Source organism: Myripristis murdjan, chromosome 18, assembly GCF_902150065.1.
Source record: "Myripristis murdjan chromosome 18, fMyrMur1.1, whole genome shotgun sequence".
NCBI classification, from domain to species: domain Eukaryota; kingdom Metazoa; phylum Chordata; class Actinopteri; order Holocentriformes; family Holocentridae; genus Myripristis; species Myripristis murdjan.
In genome coordinates this window covers 7,669,358-7,690,127 of record NC_043997.1, presented here as the reverse complement: position 1 = coordinate 7,690,127, position 20,770 = coordinate 7,669,358, and the positions used below count along the sequence as shown (strand labels likewise).

The window sequence follows — 20,770 nt, the reverse complement described above, 5'->3', positions numbered from 1 at the left end:
TCTGAAATATGCATAGTTTCTGGCGTATCATGTGATCAACTCTGCATAACGAAGTATAAATGTAAGGAACATCATCGGCTGAAGTGCTTGAAGATGCAATGAGATGGGCAAAGAGTCAGTTCAACATGTATTTTTAAACTGTGTTAAGAGGTAATAAATGGCTGTGTTGGCAAGTGTTTTGCAAGATGATTTTGTCCCACCAGTCTTCCATATTACTCTACTGGTACAACATGTTGATTTTCCATTTTAAGAGTTACCATTTGACACTAATGATGCTTGCTTCCCGTCTTATACTCATCATCACAAGTCTAGTATTTAAAGAGCCACTTCACCGTGCATGTGTCCCGGTGCAACAAGCCTAAATACATGACCATAACACTTGCCAGTACTTGTTCTATCTTGCAGGAAGGCTCTACTCGTCCGCCTAAATCCTACACTCAGTGATGACAGCAACAGTCAAAACATTAGCAAGAAAAGCTCAGTTTGGCCCCAAGACCTCAAAACATTTCCTTTTCTAGATGAAACCGTGAAACTCTGAAACCAGGAAGACTAAGACTGGTGCAAAAAATACAACAGCTTTGTATCTCTTAGTGTCTGCAGCATCAGGTATTGAATTTACAACCTGACTATGACATGGTGTTTATAAATAAGTACATAGAGATAAAGTTGACAGGCGGTTGGACCTTCAAAGTGTTCTCACACAAACGAAAGCATTCAGGCTTAATATTTATCTCAGCTTTGACAATGTTTAGGTTAAAGGTGAGCCTATAATATCCTGAGTTTATAATATCGTGTTTGATAGATACAGCACTTGGTGGAGGCATTTCTCCAAAGTGCCGAAGTATATGGCAAATTTTGTTTTTTTTTGCATAGATGTCCATACACCATGGTTTGTGCATTTAACTGAAGGATTTTTTTTCGAATATTATGAATTTTTAACCACAAAGAATGAGCTGCTGATTTTAAGGCCCTGCTTTACTCAAAAAAACTTGCCACAGAAGAGAATCAGACAAGGACAGCCTACCTACATGGCTCTACATTTTGGCGTCCGTGCAGATGCATTTCACACGTGTCCTTGAAAAACTGCTCACTGAGTGAACATGAAAATAAAACAACATTCAAGAAAACAAAACTACAATAACAGCAGCATTTAAATTTGATGTCTTTCTTTGGAGACGGGCTGAAAAGAACGAAAGGAAATGTGAGCTGGCTTCACTAGAAGGCTATTTGGTTATTCATTTAGCTCAGGATAATCAGATTTTCTCTTGAGACCTGATGATCTTTGGTTAACGCTGACTGAGCCAACACTGATACACTCCTGCTTGTTTTTATTACCAACATTGGCTGGCGAGTGGAAGTCACCAGCCCATCACATATTTCCAAAGTGGGAAAAAAGCAAAATGCCAAACTAAATATTTAAGATGGCTATAAAAAAGCTTGATTTGTCTGTGAACCTATGTGGCTGTAAAACACATTAAACCACAGCAAATATTCATCAGCAGTGTATGAGGAGCAGATTCTCTCTCGCTGCCAGTCCGTCTCAATAGGATAACTTGACTTTTATGTCCTATAAGAGATTAGATGAGGTTAGATTATTTTGGTTTGTTGATAATGAGATAATATGCCCTCCCCCACCAGTTACGGCCTTACCCTTAAGGACACACAATCCCATTTCGGGGCCAAGAACATTATTCCATATGAAAATATCTAGAGGAAATCTTTAAAATTAAATTCCTAATTCGTACACTTTGAGTAAAGCCTTTTAAAATGAAAAATCTAGATGGCCCCTTTGGGTTTCCAAGGGGAAATTTAAATAATCTCTTCTTGGGCAAAGATGGACCTTCTTTGTGCCTATAAAAGAAAAGACAGACATAGGATCTTTAGCTTTTTTAAAGTCATGGGAACCGTAAGCCATGGCAGTGAATTTCACCATGTTGGACTCAGTGACCTACGTAGGAGCTGATGCTGCTTTCAGAGGCACCTCGGACAATCCTGCTTCCAAAACTAAAAGTTACAAATGTTAACTTCTCACATATTCAGATGCTTTTATTCAGAATTAACTAAAACTCCCGTATGCTGATGACTGCATTCTTATTTTGCGTTCCAGCGTGTTGCTACTTCTGTTCTGGAAAAAGTGACACAATGACAAGAAAAGCTTGACCAGACGTTACTGGGTGTTCCCACTCGTTCGCTGGGGTTTATACAGAGGACATCCCTGCTTGGTTAAATAAACACTAGTTTACGAAGTATCAGGGCCCCTAAGGACCAATATAATCCTACAGCTGCTGGCCTGCTGAAGGAGCCACTGCCAGCACTAGAAACCAAGCAAAGTCTAAAAATAGCTCTTTGAGTCGGACTCCCAGTAACAGACAATGCCCTCAGGAGTGAAAACACGAAAACAAAAAGTGAGATTCCTGAGCAATAAGACGGCGACCAACCAGACACACACACACACAGCTGCCTTCCTGTCTGTGTTTTACTTTATTCCCCTGCTGAGTTTGGACGTGTTCAGGGTGGTCTCGGCGCTCAGAGGGCGTCGGTGAAACGCCAAACCTCCAGGCCAGGACTGTTCACTGACCCTGCCTGGCATTGTGCTGGAAATGTAGTGATTATAAATTGCACGTAACACTGGGAGGTCAAATGTTTAAGACCCAAGCTGCTGAGATGTGAGGCTAAGAGACAGCACAATCATGTAACTTATTACTGCATGTCATTGTTTGGCATTGAATATTAATAACTAGTGCTGTACTTTTCAGAGCATTTCTGTGTTAAACTGATTTTATATTGAAACCTTTAATAAACAATCCTGTTATCATAATAAATTAAATCATCCTTTTTTTTTTTTAAGGCAAAATCTGAATAAAACCAGCAATTTGCCTGCCTGCCAAAAACATACATTTTAAACACATCAACCACTGTTGTTCACCCTGTCATCATTCATTAACAGAGTAAATGTATTGTGTAATGACGGAATCAGATTGATCTTAGTTCACTTTTAGAGTCATTTTCCCTACAAATCTATACTGTATGCACAGTTAATGATTTTATGTCAATTTCAGGAATGAAAAAACACTGTTATCAGTTGAAAATAATCTAAATTGGTGAGGGAAATGTTGAATGGGGACTGTTTAGTCTGATAAATACGTTTAATTGAACTGTTGAGCCTATATGGTTATTCCACTTTGTTTTTTTTTTTTTGTTTTTTTCAGCTGAGCCTTTACGGTCTTTTCAATACGGCAATACAGCTGCTTCAATAACTGCCGCTTTAATCCAGCAAAACTTCACTGCAAAAACGCAAAATCTTACCAAGAATATTTGTCTTATTTCAAGTCAAAATGTCTTATTTCTAGTCAAAATATCTCATTACACTTAAAATAAGACATGATCACCTCAGAAGTAACTTGTTTTTAGACAATTTTCACTTGTTTCAAGTGAAAATTCTCTTGAAACAAGTGAAAATTTGCTTGTTTCATTGGCAAAATTTGCCAGTGGATAAAGTGAAAATTCACTTGAAATAAGTGAAAATTAGCTAGAAACAAGAAACAAATTTTGCCAATGAAACAAGCAAATTTTCACTTGTTTCAAGCAAATTTTCACTTGAAACAAGAGACAATTGTCTAAAAACAAGTTACTTCTGAGCTGATCATGTCTTATTTTAAGTGTAATGAGATATTTTGACTAGTAATAAGACATTTTTGACTTGAAATAAGACAAATAATCTTGGTAAGATTTTGAGTTTTTGCAGTGTTCAAGATGTGTAAAAACCATACCGTACATATATCTGTAACCCTACAACTGAGAAACACTCGGCTACGTTTCCCTTTTAGAAACATTTCCATGCGTCTTCAAGTGGGCCAGCAGGCAATTATCCCTTTTATTTTCTCTCCAAATCGAGATGTAATCCAGTATTTCTCTCACAGTAGCTCCATCAGATTACATTTCACTAACCCATCGGTGTAATCCCATCACATGTAATCTGTTACTGAGGGCCACAGCGAGTCGCGGTCCGGCAGCAGCACCGCCAGGCCCCGATGTTCTGTGTTTTGATTAGAGCGGTTAGCTTTAGCTAAGTCCCTCTGTCTAAGAGGCTGGAGGGGGGATTTACACAAGAGCCGCATAGACAGCTTGGCAAGGTGTGTGTGTGTGTGTGTATATACGAGTGGATGTGTGTGCGTATGTGCGTGCGTATGTGTGTGTGTGTGTGTGTGTGTTTTGGCCCGTATGCTCTGCTGTGATAATCACCTGAGAATAGAGAACATCCACTTTATAAGTGGTTAAGGTCACACAGGTAGATCACCAGCCACATGACTGAGAGAGAGAGAGAGAGAGAGAGAGGGAGAGAGAGAGAGAGAGAGAGAGATGTCTAAAACACTAAAAAAAATAATAATAATAATACAAATAAAGCTAGAGGTAGAGGACTGCTGCAGTGTATTGAGGTACATAATAAACCATATACTTGTATGTTAATGCTGTGTTCCGCTCTTTGAAAACGGAGAATTTCCTTCTGGTAAATTTCCAAACTGCATCACCGTGTTCATGGCGTCGCCTCGGGACAAATGAAACCTCTAGTCTCCAGTTGCGGCAGGAGGTCAGCACAGAGTGGACCATCTCACTGTGATTTTTTGCCTATCTTTGTCAGCACTTTGACTTGATTTTTTTTGTTTTTACCCCTGACAGATATTGCATTGGAGAAGCTTGTTTGTGTGTATTTGTAAGAGAACAACAGAAAACCACAGTGATGCTGTTTGCCCTCATTCAACACTCATTCAACCACCCAAACACACACACACACACACACACACACACACACACACACACACACACACAGGGAGGCAGAGGCTGAGTCAGTGCGGGCTGCTGTGACTCAGTCTGTGGACAAACTTGGCTGCTAACCTTCAGATTAAGAGGTCAGTTTTGAAAAAGGCCACTGTACGTCAGCGGAGGCGATTTCAGCAGAGAGCAGCCCGGGGTCTTTTGTGTTTGATGCAATTTACAGTGCAGTGCTGAGTGTGTGTGTGTGTGTGTGTGTGTGTGTTGGGGGGGGGGGGGGGGGGGGGGGGGGGGGGGGCATCATGACTAACACACACACACTAAAACTCACAGATTACTCAAAACAGACTCGCTGCGGTCAGAAATAGTACAGTGGGAAACCGCATGTGTGTGAAAGTGGGTGTTTGTGATTTTAAGTGTGTGTGTGTGTGTGTGTGTGTGTGTAAGTAACTCACCTCGCTCCTTCTTCTCCTTGGAAAACGAGTCGAACTTCCTGCGCAGCGATTTTCTCCGCTTGCGTGTTTCTGCAAGACAGGATGACATCAGCAAATAATTTATTAGCCGCGCTTACATGTGTACATCCATCCACGTGTGTGTGTGTGTGTGTGTGTGTGTGTGTGCGATGAACAACAACAAGTCTGTGCTCCCTGTTCTCTGTGTTGTCTGTTTTTCATTTACTCATAACTGAAACCATCTCATATTTGTTATTTGGCCTTCCATGTAAAAAAAAAAAAAAAAAAAAAAAAATCACTACTTTAGTGTTTAAATCTTGTTTTTTTCCAAACAACGTAAAAAAAAAATCTGCCAGTAGGACAACATAATCCCATTTGTTTCCAGAATCTTCTTGATTCTAGTGGCTAATCTGCCTTTTTCTGCCTTGTTTTAACACATTTTTTTTAACCTCGTTTGAAGAAAAACAAGATTTTAACACTGAAGATGAGACTAAATGTCTTGTAAACACACACACACACACACACACACACACACATACAACATATAATTCAGATAATCTTCCTCTGCTGAGGGCTTGTTCCTCTTCCTCAGTTCAGAGACACTAAGAATAGACCCGAACCGCTTCAACATGAAGACTTTGTTTATTTGGACAGAGCTGCACCGCCGCTGGCATGAAAGACCAGGGGATGTGTGTGCTTGTGTGTGTGTGTGCGTGTGTGTGTGTGTTTGCATGTGTCCGTGTGTGTGAGCCGATGTGATGTCACCTCCTACGCAGCACCGATGGAGTTCGGTGCCAGACGATTGTTTTAATGGCTCTGAAACATCGGCGGTGAACTTCAGGTTTTGATGTCGGTCCTTTACGACCGAAGAGCCGTGCTGCATTCGTGTCACCTCAGAGCTCTGTAAAAATGAGCTCCAGCTTGTGAAAAAACCAACCCGAAGCTGATTTACGTCAGTTTTAAGGTGGAAATCCACAAGTCTGGTTTCTCCAAGTTCAGTTCAAATCAAAGCCGACAATAACAAATTGCAAAAAATATGGAAAATAAATGAATCAGTATGTGTTTTTTTTTATATGATTGTACATTGACAATAAAAGCATTCTATTCTTTTCTATTTTTTCTATTTATTTACTGCTGCAGACACTTTTGGAGGAAAATGCAGAGTTTCTTTTTCTTGTTGGCTTCCATTTTTCCTGAACTGACACATCAAATTGCAGGTCAGAAATTAACAGTCATTAAGAGCAATTTAGTGATTGTTTCCCGAGGTGCAGTGGGATGCATGCTGGGAAATGTTGGAAATCGATCACTTGAATCAAAATGGGCGCAACGCTGCATTTTTACTTTAATTTCTTCTGTTTATCCCGATTGCATTGTCTCTTGATCCTATTACGTCACATGTCTTTGTGTTTGGTGTGTTAGGTTGTGTGTGTGTGTGTGTGTGTGTGTGTGTGTGTGTTCTGGGTCAGGCGCTGTGTTTTACGAGCTCCACATCCTCCCTGCCTGGCTGAGGTTTACGTGGGAGAAACCATTGTTTGGGTTAGAGGAGCCGGTGTTTAAAAATCACTAATTCAAGGTTGTGAGTCTTTTCCCTATTAAGGAACGTTTGGCGTTCCCTGCGATCCCACGTCGTCCCGTCCGGGATATTTGGGACGCGGCGGCTGGGATTTTGTTTTGTTTTATTGTTTATTGTTTTTGTTTTTTCCCCCTAGAAACAAGGAATTTTTTTTTTTGGAAATGTGAGTGAACAGCAGCACAGAGAGAAAGAAAAGTGCAGTGGAACCTAGTGGTCTTTATGTGAGTGTGTGTGTGTGTGTGTGTGTGTGTGTGTGTGTGTGTGCACATGTGTAAGCAGGGTCAAATTCCCATGACTGCAGGAAATTAAAGTTTATTTCTAAAGAGCACGGCCCCTCCCACCACACACATGCAACCTCAAGCAAAGGCTAATCTCTCAACAACGCTCTCTGGATGTCCGTGTGTGTGTGTGTGTGTGTGTGTGTGTGTGTGTGTGTGTGTGTGTGCACAGTATACGCCCAGTATATGATCCTCTAGTCTCTTGCAGATGCACATTCAAGACAAAGAAGAAGAAAGACGAGCTAAGAAATGTCGGCAAAGAAAATAGCAGGAAAGGGCCTTCCAGAGATAATAAATACACAGACGTACTGTACATAGAGGTGCACGCTCATGCACACACACACACACACACACACACACACATATACATCTTCAAACCCATGCACACATACACCTGCTCAGCTAATCTTCCCTTCCCTCGCTGCAGACGGTTTCAGGCATGAAGTTGCTGCTTTGTCGCATTTTTTATCTGATTATTTGATTATTTGTTCGACTTTATTAGGGCAGCAAACAAATGACACACAGTCGGACAGGTCGTTCATCTACTGGACAGAAATTTTACAAAAGGGAAAGAAAAACTGGAGCAATGAAGCTACAACAGAGGTTGACCCTGTTTTTCTGTCTTTCCAAAATGAGCTGTGAAATGTTGTAGTGAAGACATATTTAAAAAAAAAAAAAAAAAAAAAAAAAACTGACCTCTTTGTGTAACACTTTACAATGAGAGTACAACAATTAACGTTAGTTTATGTTAATTAATGCCGTTATGGTTAATTAACTGTTAGTTAATGATTATTATGGCATTTACTAATGTTAATAATATCTACAATAACCCTTAAATAACATATAAATTAATACCTTAGCATGAACAGCATTAGTACATGATTCTTAGACACATTAGTTAACAGTTAGTTAACTGTTACTTAATGTTTATTACCTGTTACTTAATGTTCATTACCTGTTACTTCATGTTTATTACCTGTTACTTAATGTTTATTACCTGTTACTTCATGTTCTTTACCTGTTACTTCATGTTTATTACCTGTTACTTCATGTTCTTTACCTGTTACTTCATGTTTATTACCTGTTACTTAATGTTTATTACCTGTTACTTCATTTTTATTACCTGTTACTTAATGTTCATTACCTGTTACTTCATGTTTATTACCTGTTACTTAATGTTCTTTACCTGTTACTTCATGTTCTTTACCTGTTACTTCATGTTTATTACCTGTTACTTAATGTTTATTACCTGTTACTTCATGTTTATTACCTGTTACTTAATGTTTATTACCTGTTACTTCATGTTTATTACCTGTTACTTAATGTTTATTACCTGTTACTTAATGTTTATTACGGCATTAACTAACGTTAATTGTTGTACTCTTATTGTAAAGTATTACCCCTCTTTGTTTGTCCCAACTCATTTTGCATTGTGTTTCGGCTTGTGTCCGATCATAAGTAGGCCAGATTATATTCTCACCTGTAATAATGGTAAGAAACGATCCACATGAGCTGCAAACTGTCTTATGAATATATTACAGACCAAACTAATGCAGTAAATGCACCACGGTTCGACAAACCAGGGTGGGTGTGCAAGAGACAGGAAATGCATGCATCCACATGTGCATGCATTCAACCATACACATACACACACACACACACACACACACACTTAAAAAAACACACACTTAACCTCCATGACCTCCAATAAACATTTCAAACTGGCATCCAAATATTGTGAATGGAATTATATCAAGAGATCGTGCCGATTCCCACATGGAAGAGGCAAAACGAGGGAACTCAGAACAAAGATGGGAGACAAAATGAGGGAAAAAGAGACAGACCGGAGCGAGGAGAGATAAAAACGAGAGGGAAAATCGCAGAGAAAGTGAAAAAGTCCCCGCAGGGCAGAGGGAAGCGGGGCATGAGAACAAACTCACCGCCTCACCAAATAAGAACAAATCTGACTCACAGCTCCTGACACATTTCACAAAGAATTCACCAGACCTTGCCAGCAAAACTAATAAACACACTCACAAGGCCCTCGCACAAACACACACACACACACACACACACACACACACACATAAACACACACACAGGTGCACGCACATAGGCACACACACACACTCACATGGACTCATGCATGTACGCAAATGTAAACACACACAAATACACACAGCTGGAGAGGCCTTCTGGTATGGATTACTGCTGGGGGAGAGAGAGAGAGAGGGTAAAAAGAGAGAGAGAAGAGAGGGACAAAAAAAATGAAAGAGAGAGTGATGGAGAGAAACTTTATCATGATTACAACGTTTAATTTCATGAGTCATGACCTACATGAACGCAGCTTGATTTATGATTTTTTTTTTCCTTGACCTAAAATCAAAACCAGCCTCAGATCATAGAAATAGAATTGAGTAGAATCAGCCTTTACTCTGGGGATCCTGTGGAGGCCAACCGGTCAAGTAGCAGCGTTTTTGGGGGGAACAACTAAATAACTTCATTTGCGCTTCTACTGTTTTATCCATGCTTACAGATCTCTTGATTATTAAGTTATTGGTAATGGAAGATATCGACATAAATGATTCGATCAAAGATACAAACCCAGAGGAAGCTGCTGTCACGCCAACTCAGTCAGGTAACATTAACTGTACAATCTGCCAATTGAACCACTTATGCTGTACTGTAGGCTAATCCTAATTATCTGTGATACGGTTAGCAGATGAATTACATAACATGACAAATCCATAAACCTAGCAGACAGGCCTCAGCTACCTCTGAAATGTTTTTACTTGAATAAAAACTGCAAGAGCCACAAGTTATTTTCAGGATTCTTGTGAATTTTCCAGCGTTAGATACACCAAACCTGCCAAGAACCACAGACCAACGGCGATTCTACTTCGAAATCTTACAAGTTTATTATTCTACAATGAACACAAATAGTAGATAATGACTTCTTCTTTTTTTTTTTTTTTAATCAAGGCTGACAAAATTCAATGATATTCCAGGATTTTCCACAAAGTCCAGGACTCGTGGGAACCCTGGACATGGGTACAAAAACGGCCTGCAAAAAAAAAATGTGAGGAGGGTAAGAGATCAAGAAAGGAACAGAAAGGAACCAGAGGGAAACAGAAAGAGAAGAGGAAAGCGAGTGTAGAAAAACAGCAGAAACCCCAAAGAGAAACAGAGCGGCAGCAGGGAGGGAAGGAGGGGTTTGGTGCTGCAGGAGCCGATGCCGAGGCACAGATTTCACCCCAGGGGGGGAACAGAGCGGGAATATTCCCACACTTCACTCTCCAAGTCCTCCATCTGAGAGCCGGATGACCGAGCGGAGCTGCTTCTGTGTTGAAAACGTCCAAAACTGCCACCGAGTGCAAGAAAACACCCTCATCATCACCTTCACCAGTTTATTTTCTCACCTGAACGAGCTCATATTACTTTTACTTCCAGGGAAACTGGGTTTCCTCTCTGATTAACGGACATTACTGGCTTACAACATATCATATCCTATGCTGACGATACACAGTTATACATATCTGTTTCTGCCAACCACCTTAACCCAGTGAATGATCTCATCCAGTGCATTACTGAAGTTAAATATGGGATGGCCAAAAATTTCTTGCAGCTAAATGATGACAATTTGCTCTTTGTAAACTCCCCTATCAGTAAAACCCTGTGAGCATGTCAAAAACTTGGGTGTGATCGTGGATGCTGGTCTTAACTTTCAGAAGCACATTTCCAGTATCTCTAAGACTGCTTTTTATCATCTGAGAAATATATCCAAAGTTAGATCTTTCCTGTCACAGTCTGATTCTGAAAAGTTGGTTCACGCATTCATTTCCAGTCGACTAGATTCTTATAATGGACTCTTTGCTGGACTGGCGAAGCAAACGCTTAATAAACTCCAGCTTATTCAGAATGCTGCAGCCAGAGTGTTAACCAAAACCAGAAGGGGTGAACACGTCACTCCTGTTTTAACTTCTCTTCACTGGTTACCAGTAAAGCAAAGAATTGATTTTAAAATACTTCTTATTGTTTTTAAACCTTTGTATGGCCTAGCTCCCTCTTATATTGTTGACATGCTCCTTGAATACAGGCCAGACAGACCCTTGAGATCATCAAATAAATTCTTTACCACATGAACTCAGGTCTGTTACAACAGTGTCTTCCTTTAAAAGCAGACTGAAAACATATCTTTTCTCGCAAGCTTTTAGTTGGTTAATAGGTAAAACCTTCTTTTTAGAAACCAAATTATTATTGTTACTTCTTTTAACAATTATAAGACTAATACTTCTTACCCTACTCTCCTATTTGTAATACCTTCTCACTTTTTAATTTTTTATGCCGTCTTATATGTTCTTATATGTTTTTATATATTTTAATGTATGTAGCATCTTCTTATTTTATGTTTTATCTTATTTGTTTTATATATGCAGTGTTAATGTAATGTTAGATTTTCTTGCCATGTAGGATCTTTACTGGCTTTTAAGCACATTGAGCTTACGCTTGCCGTATGAAATGTGCTATATAAATAAATTTGACTTGACTTGACTTTTATGCATAATGCAGCATAACCACCCACTTTGCCCGTGATGAAGACTTTTTAGTGCAAAAACATCATTGGTTTTAAATTAAAGGGCATACGTTTTTACAGTTTCTAAGGAACGCACTGACGCTTCTTGTATGATGAAGTTTCGGTGAAGGCTAATTGATTGTTGATCGCTTTCACATGCACTTGCCTGCTGCTGCCTTAATTAGAGGTGCACTGAAATTGTTTGAGGCTGTCAACCGTACTTTTGTACAGCAGCATATTACGACCTATAATTATATTTTAAACCAATATTTTACATTTTTACAGCACATTTTTACATTAGATCTACTTCTGACCCATAATATCAGTCTGCTAAGTTTTTGTACCCTTAACCGTGACCTTTTCCTAACCATAACCAAATATTTCCTAAATCTTTTCATAAATTGGTGGCACATACAACCCGCAGGACCCGCTAGTTACGCTCCTTTGCGTCGTATTAGAGCGTAGGAACAAATCACCTGGATTTGTTGAAATGTTCGGTACACACTGATGAAGACTGAGGAGCCGAAAAAAGGTTTTATGACACCAAAATGAAAACAGTAAGACTTTGAGTGCGAATCTTTACTCTAAGAACTTCTCAAACTGAAGGATGCCGGTAACGTCAAGCGAAGGTGTATCTTCAAATAAGAACACATGTTTTAACAATGACATATCATTAACTTAGACTAGCCGATGGAGTTCAGTGTGTTTGGCATTATTTTAGGTGAGCAACCATGTATTCATCCGCTGCTCGGTGATTTTTGGTGGTGGAAACAAGGAAAGTAGTCCCTGCTAGGTCAAAACAGCTCAAAACTGGGAAATTTTTGCATATTTTGTTTAAAGTGACTAAACATTTAGCTTAAAGATGCTGCAGGTTCTTATTTTCTCCAGTGTCTTCCTCTTAATTTTCCAGTGTCTTCCTCTCACTCAGCTTAGCGCATGCTGGACGAGCTGGTGGTGTGTTTTCTCATCGCTCTGCAGGTGAGCTGGCGTCTGGGCCGGCCTCCTGGAGATGATTTGGCGTACCATTCCTCTAAGCTGGCGCTGATTCGGCTGCCCCCGGGCGTCTTCGTGGGAAACCTTAAACGGAGCGTGTCACTTTTCAACTTTTCAACCGGGAAGTTTTACGGCTTGAGAAAAACAGAGAGCAGATCCCAAACCCGCGGAGGGACACTGGCAACCTTTGGGGGTTTCTCTTGTGACACAGATGAAATGATCCCTGTTCTGATGGGAAAGGATCACATATTCATCCCAATAGAGCCAGGAAAAAAACCCCAAAAAAACAGATAAACAGAGAGAAATATAAAGAGCGGGGTGGAGTGGACTCTCGCCAGATTTTTTGTGGTCAGGGAAGCGCGTGCACACGTTGTGATGTCGTCCCCGACTACGTGCTGAGCGGACAATAAAATTCATACAAGACCAAGGCTGGGAAACGTGACCCAAACGCCAGCAGCTCAGCGCACTTGTACACAACTGTAAAATAAGTCCTGGCATTCGGCCCCCGGGGGTCTCTGTGTTTCTAAAGAAAATAAAGACAGTTTCATTGATCCCTGTGGGAAAACACTGTCACCATAGCAACTGAAGCTGGAAAAAGCACAGAGAGTTCAAAAGGCAAAAGGAGCCAATTCAACTTATCAATCTGAAACCTAAAAGAAATTTCTTTTGAAAATATTGGCCGGTGAAGATGCCATTCCTTTGTCCAGTAGCTTGCAATTTTTTTTTTTTTTTTATACGCAAATATTTATTTATTTTTTTTTTATTTGTTTATTTGTCAGGGACAGTGCATATTGATGAACAGTATACTGTAAACATGCCGGAATTAGCTAGAAGGCTAGTTTTCATCCATAGTCCCTGGCCAGATGTAAACTTGGCAGCCTAAAATAAAATAAATATTTTTTTTTATTTTGCATATTTTTAATGTTGATATTTTTTTTTTTATAGATTTTTAATATATTTTTATTTCGTTTTTTTTTTTTTTTAAATAAAGATTACAGGAATATAATTTATTTGTTTATGTATTTTTTCCAATTTTTTTTAAATTAATTAATTCAATTTTTTTAACTTTTGGCTGGAAAAAAGCTGTGGTTTCCAACAAAAAAAAAAACTGCACATTCTTAGGCTCTGTATTTTTAGTAGTTCAGTGGCTGTGTGCATTTTTTTTCCTCCTTTAGTTTGGATGGGAATCAAAGGCCGGCCCCTGATAGAGTTTGACTGTTTATTGGAGACGACGAGGCCTCAAACAGCGCAGCGTTCACGAGGTCAAAGGTCACGAGGTCGGGAGTTAACAGCCCTGGGACAGGAGAGGAGCAGCGAGTCTGAGAAAAGCAGCTTACATACCGGCCGGTCTCACAGGAGCACGGCTACTGACACACACACAGTCCATGCACACACACACACACACACACACACACACACACACCACTTCTGCCATCAGCTGTGTTTATTTCCTTGCATCAGCCTCTGTTCTCTGTGATCCCTCTGACCGCGCTGATCCCTCCATCGCCGGCGAACGCAAGGGAAAGCGTCCCGGCCTGCAGATGCCGAGGTGTGTGAGAGATTTACTGTTTATTAGTAAAACTGTCAGACCGCTGGCGGGATTTAGTGCCTCGCCGGGAGCGTCTTTATCCGGCACACCAGGCTCCTTCAAAGCAGCGTCAGCAGCAGAAACATTAATACATGAGAGCATCAGAGGAACAGCAGCGTTCAGGTGTTTCTGTGTGAAGATGAAGGCTCTGGTGCGGCTAAACTAGAGAGCGACACTTTGATATTCGAAGACAGCGCGTTGATTTTCTGCGTCTGTTGCCAAGAGGAGGCCTGTAAAACATCTTCACACTGATTACCCAGAATATTAAGACTCTACAGCTCGCGTTAACATTAAAAAAAAGAAAAGAAAAGAGAGAAAAAGCCCTCACGAGTGAGTTCAAACATTCAAAACATTTTCCAAACTTAGCCACGAGGCTCGGCAGGAGAGTCTTTAAGCTTTGTGTCTCCTCACTGAGAAGTGGGGTTCTTTGACTGGAGACAAACAGGATAACTGATTTTTTTTTTTTTTTTTTTAAACAAGTCAAAGATTAACATGTTATCCTGCGCCAAACTACACATACAGTGGTGTGAAAAAGTGTTTGCCCCCTCCCTGATTTCTTATTTTTTTGCACATTTGTCAATCTTAAATGTTTCAGATCATCAAACAAATTTTAATATTAGACAAAGATAACCAGAGTAAATATAAAATATGGTTTTTAAATGATGATTTCATTTATTAAGGGAAAAAAGCTACCCAAACCTACCTGGCCCTATGTGAAAAAGTAATTGCCCCCCTAACCCTAATAACTGGTTGTGTCACCCTTGGTGGCAACAACTGCAATCAAGCGTTTGCGATAACTGGCAATGAGTCTTTTAAATCACTGTGGAGAAATTTTGACCCACTCTTCTTTACAGAAATGTTTTAATTCAGCCAAATTGGAGGGTTTTCAAGCATGAAAGGCCTGTTTAAGGTCATGCCACAGCATCTCAATTGGATTTAAGTCTGGACTTTGACTAGGCCACTCCAAAACCTTCATTTTGGGTTTTTTAAGTCATTCAGAGGTGGACTTGCTGGTGTGTTTTCGATCATTGTCCTGCTGCATAACCCAAATGCGCTTGAGTTTGAGGTCATGAACTGATGGCCGTACATTGTCCCTCAGGATTTTCTGGTAGAGAGCAGAATTAATGGTTCCATCAACTATGGCAAGTCGTCCAGGTCCTGAAGCAGCAAAGCAGCCCCAGACCATCACACTACCACCACCATGTTTGACTGTTGGTATGATGTTATTTTCATGAAATGCTGTGTTAGTTTTATGCCAGATGTAACGGGATGCACACCTTCCAAAAAGTTCAACCTTTGTCTCGTCAGTCCACAGAATATTTCCCCAAAAGTCTTGGGGATCATCAAGATGTTTTTTGGCAAATGTGAGATGAGCCTTTGTGTTCTTTTTGGTCAGCAGTGGTTTTCGCCTTGGAACTCTCCCATGGATGCCATTTTTGCCCAGTCTCGTTCTTATTGTTGAATCATGGACACTGACCTTCACTGAGACAAGTGAGGTCTGCAGTTCTTTACATGTTGTTCTGGCTTCTTTTGTGACCTCTTGGATGAGTCGTTGATTCACTCTTGGAGTATTTTTGGTAGACCAGCCATTCCTGGGAAGGGTCACCTCTGTTCCAAGTTTTCTCCATTTGTTGGATAATGGCTCTCACTGTGGTTCACTGGAGTCAAAAAGCCTTAGAAGTGGCTTTGTAACCCTTTCCAGACTGATAGATGTCAATTACTTTGTTTCTCATCTGTTCTTGAATTTCTTTAGATCGCAGCATGATGTGTTGCTTTTTGAGATCTTTTATCCTACTTCCCTTTGTCAGATAGGTGCTATTTAAGTCATTTCTTGATTCAACAGGTCTGGCAGTAATCAGGCCTGGGTGTGGCTTGTGAAATTGAATTCAGCTCTCCAAAAAAATGTGGTCAATCACAGTTAATTCATGATTTAACAAGGGGGGCAATTACTTTTTCACACAGGGCCAGGTAGGTTTTGATAGCCTTTTTCCCTTAATAAATGAAATCATCGTTTAAAAACTGTATTTTATATTTACTTGGGTTATCTTTGTCTAATATCAAAATTTGTTTGATGATCTGAAACATTTAAGTGTGACAAACATGCAAAAAAATAAGAAATCAGGGAGGGGGCAAACACTTTTTCACACCACTGTAGCCAAAAAAAAGCAATTTTAAGGAGTCATTTAGTCACATCTTCAGTGTTAAAATCTTGTTTTTTTTTTTTTTTTATTATCAAACTAAGTAAAAAAAAATAACTTAGGGCCACTGCAGGAAAAAAACATTTATGGAGTCAGGAGAGGGGTAATATTCTGTGGAAAAAAACTCAGACTTTCCAAGATTAAAAGTCGTAAATTTATGAGAAAAAACTCACAAATTTATGAGAAAAAAAATAGAAAATTCTGAGATTATAAAATCACAAATTTATGAGAAATACTTTTGATTTTTTTTTTTTTTTTTTTTTTTTTTTTTTTTTGAGTTAAAAGGTCACATGGCTTGATTTTGCAGGGCTGCACAAACTGCAAATCCTGGTGATTTGAGCCCAGAATCACAATACTGTTTTCTTCTGAATTGGCCCGAGTCACGACAATGTCTCTTCAAGTCCAGATGCTGATGAGAAAATTGTGAGTCTGGATTATTAAATCCCATAGTAGAAGAAAAGCTTTTTTTGTCTCATAGATTTGGGACTTTATAATCTCAGAATTTTCTTTTTTTTTCATAATTTTGTCATTTTTTTTTACCACTTTATTCTCAGAATATGTATTTACAACTTTACTCGAGTTTTTTTTTTTTCTCAGAATATTTTCCCCTATGTCGTAATAATCCCACTTTCATTTGCTTCAGGAATATTTCTGTGAGCAAGTTTAAATCTGGAAAAATTCTGGAAACAAGTTGATTAGCACCGCAAAGAAGTGGGATTATCTCATCCCACTGGCAGATTATTTACTCCAGTGACTGTTTGACAGAAGAACCAGCCATAATCTGTACCCAGGAACGGTGAACAGGACCCGCCGATTAACTCAGTGTGTGTGTGTGTGTGTGTGTGTGTGTGTGTGTGTGTGGTTAACAATGATGAACCCACATAACACAAATATGGGAAATGACACTCGGGAGTTGGATCATCCTGCTTTTGAAACATCTCTGACGTCACTAATCCCACCAAAGAGAAGAAAAAGAGAAATATTATTCGTTCCTGAGGTTTGGATGAACCTCTGCCTCGAAAATTCCTGAGCCTGTCGCCTTGTTTTGAACGCATCATTTTCCCAAAGTTTCGTCAAAGCCCAGTCGGTCCTGCTGCTTGGATGGATGGACAAAAACTATGGAAGTGTTTTGTCTGCATCTTCAGCGTCACACCGACGTTTCTCTCCGTGAACTTCGCCCTTTTGTGCCGTAACTGGCGGTTCAGATTGCCTCCACATGCAGACGATGTTTTCTCTAACCGGGGAGTGCATGTAATGTCATCCGGCCTCGCGTTCATCCGGTTACACAGATTCACACCCCGCGGGCTGCTGCTGCTGCGGCTCACCCACTGATCCACAAAACTTTTCTTTCACCTTCTGCGATCTGAAATATTTTCCCCAAATAACACGGGGAGAGACAGACCGCTGAATATATTCAGAGTCACTGTCCATCATCTGTTTCCATAATCTGGGAAACTATTTTCATCTTCCTGAAACCCAGATTTGGCTCCTCTTCAAAGAACTAAAACTTGACTTTTGCACCCACGGTTCAGTTGTTTGGAGTCATTTTTGCCCTTTTTGGGACTTATAAGGAACGGTTTTAACCCAAATACAAAAAAAAAAAAAAAGATGTGGGTCAAAAAAAAGAAGGTCACGCAAAGACAGAGTGCCGTAGTTTTTTTTTGTCCATGGTTTTCTGTACGACCTAATATCAGGCAAGCACTTCCAGGATTTTGTTTCTTGTGCTTTCACCTGCCCCACTAATTTCCACACTTACATCCAGGCAGTTTCTGTGTGATTTGGTGACGTTTCCAGTCCCTCTCACTTCACCCAGATACAACTGGGCTGAATGAGCAAACAGTTTGTGTCCAACTCTATTTCAAACTCATTTTTTGGGTCAGACTTTTAAACAAAACCCACCCAGCACTTTTTTTTTTACTCAATTAAAGGAATCCCAACGACGGATTTTTTAAAAACGAGCTTTCAAGACCAAATTTGAATGTAAGTTGCTTGATTTTTGCATTGTAGTCACAAGCAGTTGCATTGAGCCAAACTTAAGTCCTGAGTCCATCACAACCATGTAGACCTACATGTCAGATGATGTTTACGCTGATTTCTGATTGTTTAACAGAACACCTTACCCAAATAAAAAAAAATATGTCGTCCTACTTACAGACAGTTCCTGCGTGATTTGTTGAGGTTTCCAGTCTGTCTCTCCTCAAGGAAACTGTTTCTATCCACTTCCGTTTCATACTCATTTGGGTGGGACGTGTAAACTTTTGATGGTTTGAGCTCCACAAAACAAAAGTCATCCAGCTCCACGGTGTTGAAGTGAAGGGACACAGACGGGAAACTTCACCAAATCACACAGAAACTATCTGGATGGATGGACAGACTGCACATGGTGTAAGTGGGAAAATATTTATGTTTTGGGTGAACTGATCCTTTAAAGGAACAATTCCAAGACCCTAATGATGTTTTGAAGACAGCTCACATAACGCATATCTTAATTTTCAAATCAAAATGTCATTATTTTTAATTGAAATAGTTGCATCCAATTATTGTCAGCTATGTATAATAAGCAAAATGAGATGCTTCTTTGATATGTAAATTGATAAAGTTATTATTATTATTATTATTACAGCCTTTATTTAACCAGGTTAGTCCCATTGAGATCAAAGATCTCTTTTTCAAGGGGACCTGGCCAAGTAATGATTAATGACAAATTATGATAAATTAATTAGACCTAGCAGCACAAACCTGAACCAAAAGTAAAGGAAACACCAGCAGGATAGTTGCTTTGTTATTTTAGTTTAGTAAACATGCTGCCAACAAAAGCAAAAGGTGAGAAATTTTCAAGAAATTAGGAAAGAGCAATTATTTTATTTTCTTCTGGGCGGTAAATGGCAAATCTGTCTGCTGTATATCTGCTGGATTTGGCTCTTCTGCTTTGTGTAATTCTACATTACGTGTTATTTTCAGGACATGCAGTTTCTCATTGACTGGTCGGCTACAAATTGATTGTTTTGAAATAATAAGACACTGTTGTCTTTTATTATTTTATTTGCATCTTTTGTTTTATTTCACATTTTATTTCAATTTTTAGCCTTTTCTTTTTAATTCCACCCTGTGCTGTGTTTTATTCTTTTTAATGTTTTATTTAATGTGTTTTCAAATGTTCTTCTTTTTATTGTGAAGCACTTTGAGCTGCAATTCTTGTATGAAAGGTGCTATACGAATAAAGTTTTATTATTATTATTATTATTATTATTATTATTATTATTATTAATGTGTCGACTCGGGTCATATTGACATTAGCAAAAAACAATCCTGCCCCCGTGAAGGTCTCATTTGAACGAATATCTCCCACCACCTTGTGTGAGTGTGAGTGTGGATACGTGCTCATTCAACCTTCACCAACATTTTGAGGTGAAATGCTCCTTTACAAACAGCATCACAGCCACTCGGCCTGTACCTCTGGGGATGCTGATCTTGAAGTCCAGGTCCCTCTCCTCCAGGTGGTACAAGGCCACCTCCTGCAGCCTGGCTCGCTCCAGCTCCGACAGGCTCTGGATGGGCACCGGCTGCAACCGCACACTCTGACCCAACATGGTCGCCCACGTGTGGTCCCCCTGGCCGGGACGAGACGCAGGTTAGCGGAAAAAAAAACAAAAAACAAAGGAACAGACAGACATGCGCACATTAATCACAATCACCAGTCGTCCTTTGATCCAAACCGGTCTCCCATCATTAAACTGAACCCCCCCCAAAGCCAAAAAGGCCGTGCAGTAACTCTATATACATCATGTGACCTGCAATCAGCCACACATTATCAACCAACCATCAAGTTCTTTAAAGGAAAAAAAAGCCTCTCGCTCTAAATTCACTTATTCAGTTACGGTGACGCACATGTCCTCAAATCTCTCCCTTTCTTTATCTTTACCTCTCATTTAAGGTTTACCGGCTCTTATTAGTGCGATTTTTTAACCTTAATTCTTAAAGATAAAGTTGTTAAAGTTGATTAAGTTGTTTTTTTTTTTTTTGTTTTGTTTTGTTTTTCTGAGAACACATGACCTTTTCTCGTTAATGCCATGTGTTGGTCGTACCGAGAGGCTCCCAGGTGTGCAGGGAAAGCCGGGGGAATTTCTACACATCTGTCCTCAGGCAAAACCTTTGCTGTTACAAAATGCGGTTTCTCACGGTGACGGTGAAAACAGTGAAGAGTGTATCCGTGTCCCGTCCTCTAACCAGTTGAGTCGGTCAGGTTCCCACCCAAACACTTCTCCGTCTCTTGATTTACAGCTCAACATATGGGTTTAGTTTTAGCCTACAAGTTTTCTTCGCTTGACGGAACAAAAAAAGGACC

General features: G+C 39.8%; 1 protein-coding gene across 2 annotated transcripts in view; it reads right to left on the bottom strand.

Annotated features, from left to right (window-relative positions):
* The window catches only part of arhgap36 (Rho GTPase activating protein 36), a 100,058-nt gene that overhangs the window by 25,850 nt on the left and 53,438 nt on the right, over nucleotides 1-20,770 (bottom strand). For both annotated transcript variants that reach the window (XM_030075544.1, XM_030075545.1), the window contains exons 2-3: nucleotides 19,880-20,036; nucleotides 5,226-5,294 (exon numbers count right to left, since the gene is read on the bottom strand). In XM_030075544.1, coding sequence (XP_029931404.1) covers nucleotides 5,226-5,294; nucleotides 19,880-20,036 — 226 coding nt within the window. The remainder of the gene's footprint in view (nucleotides 1-5,225; nucleotides 5,295-19,879; nucleotides 20,037-20,770) is intronic.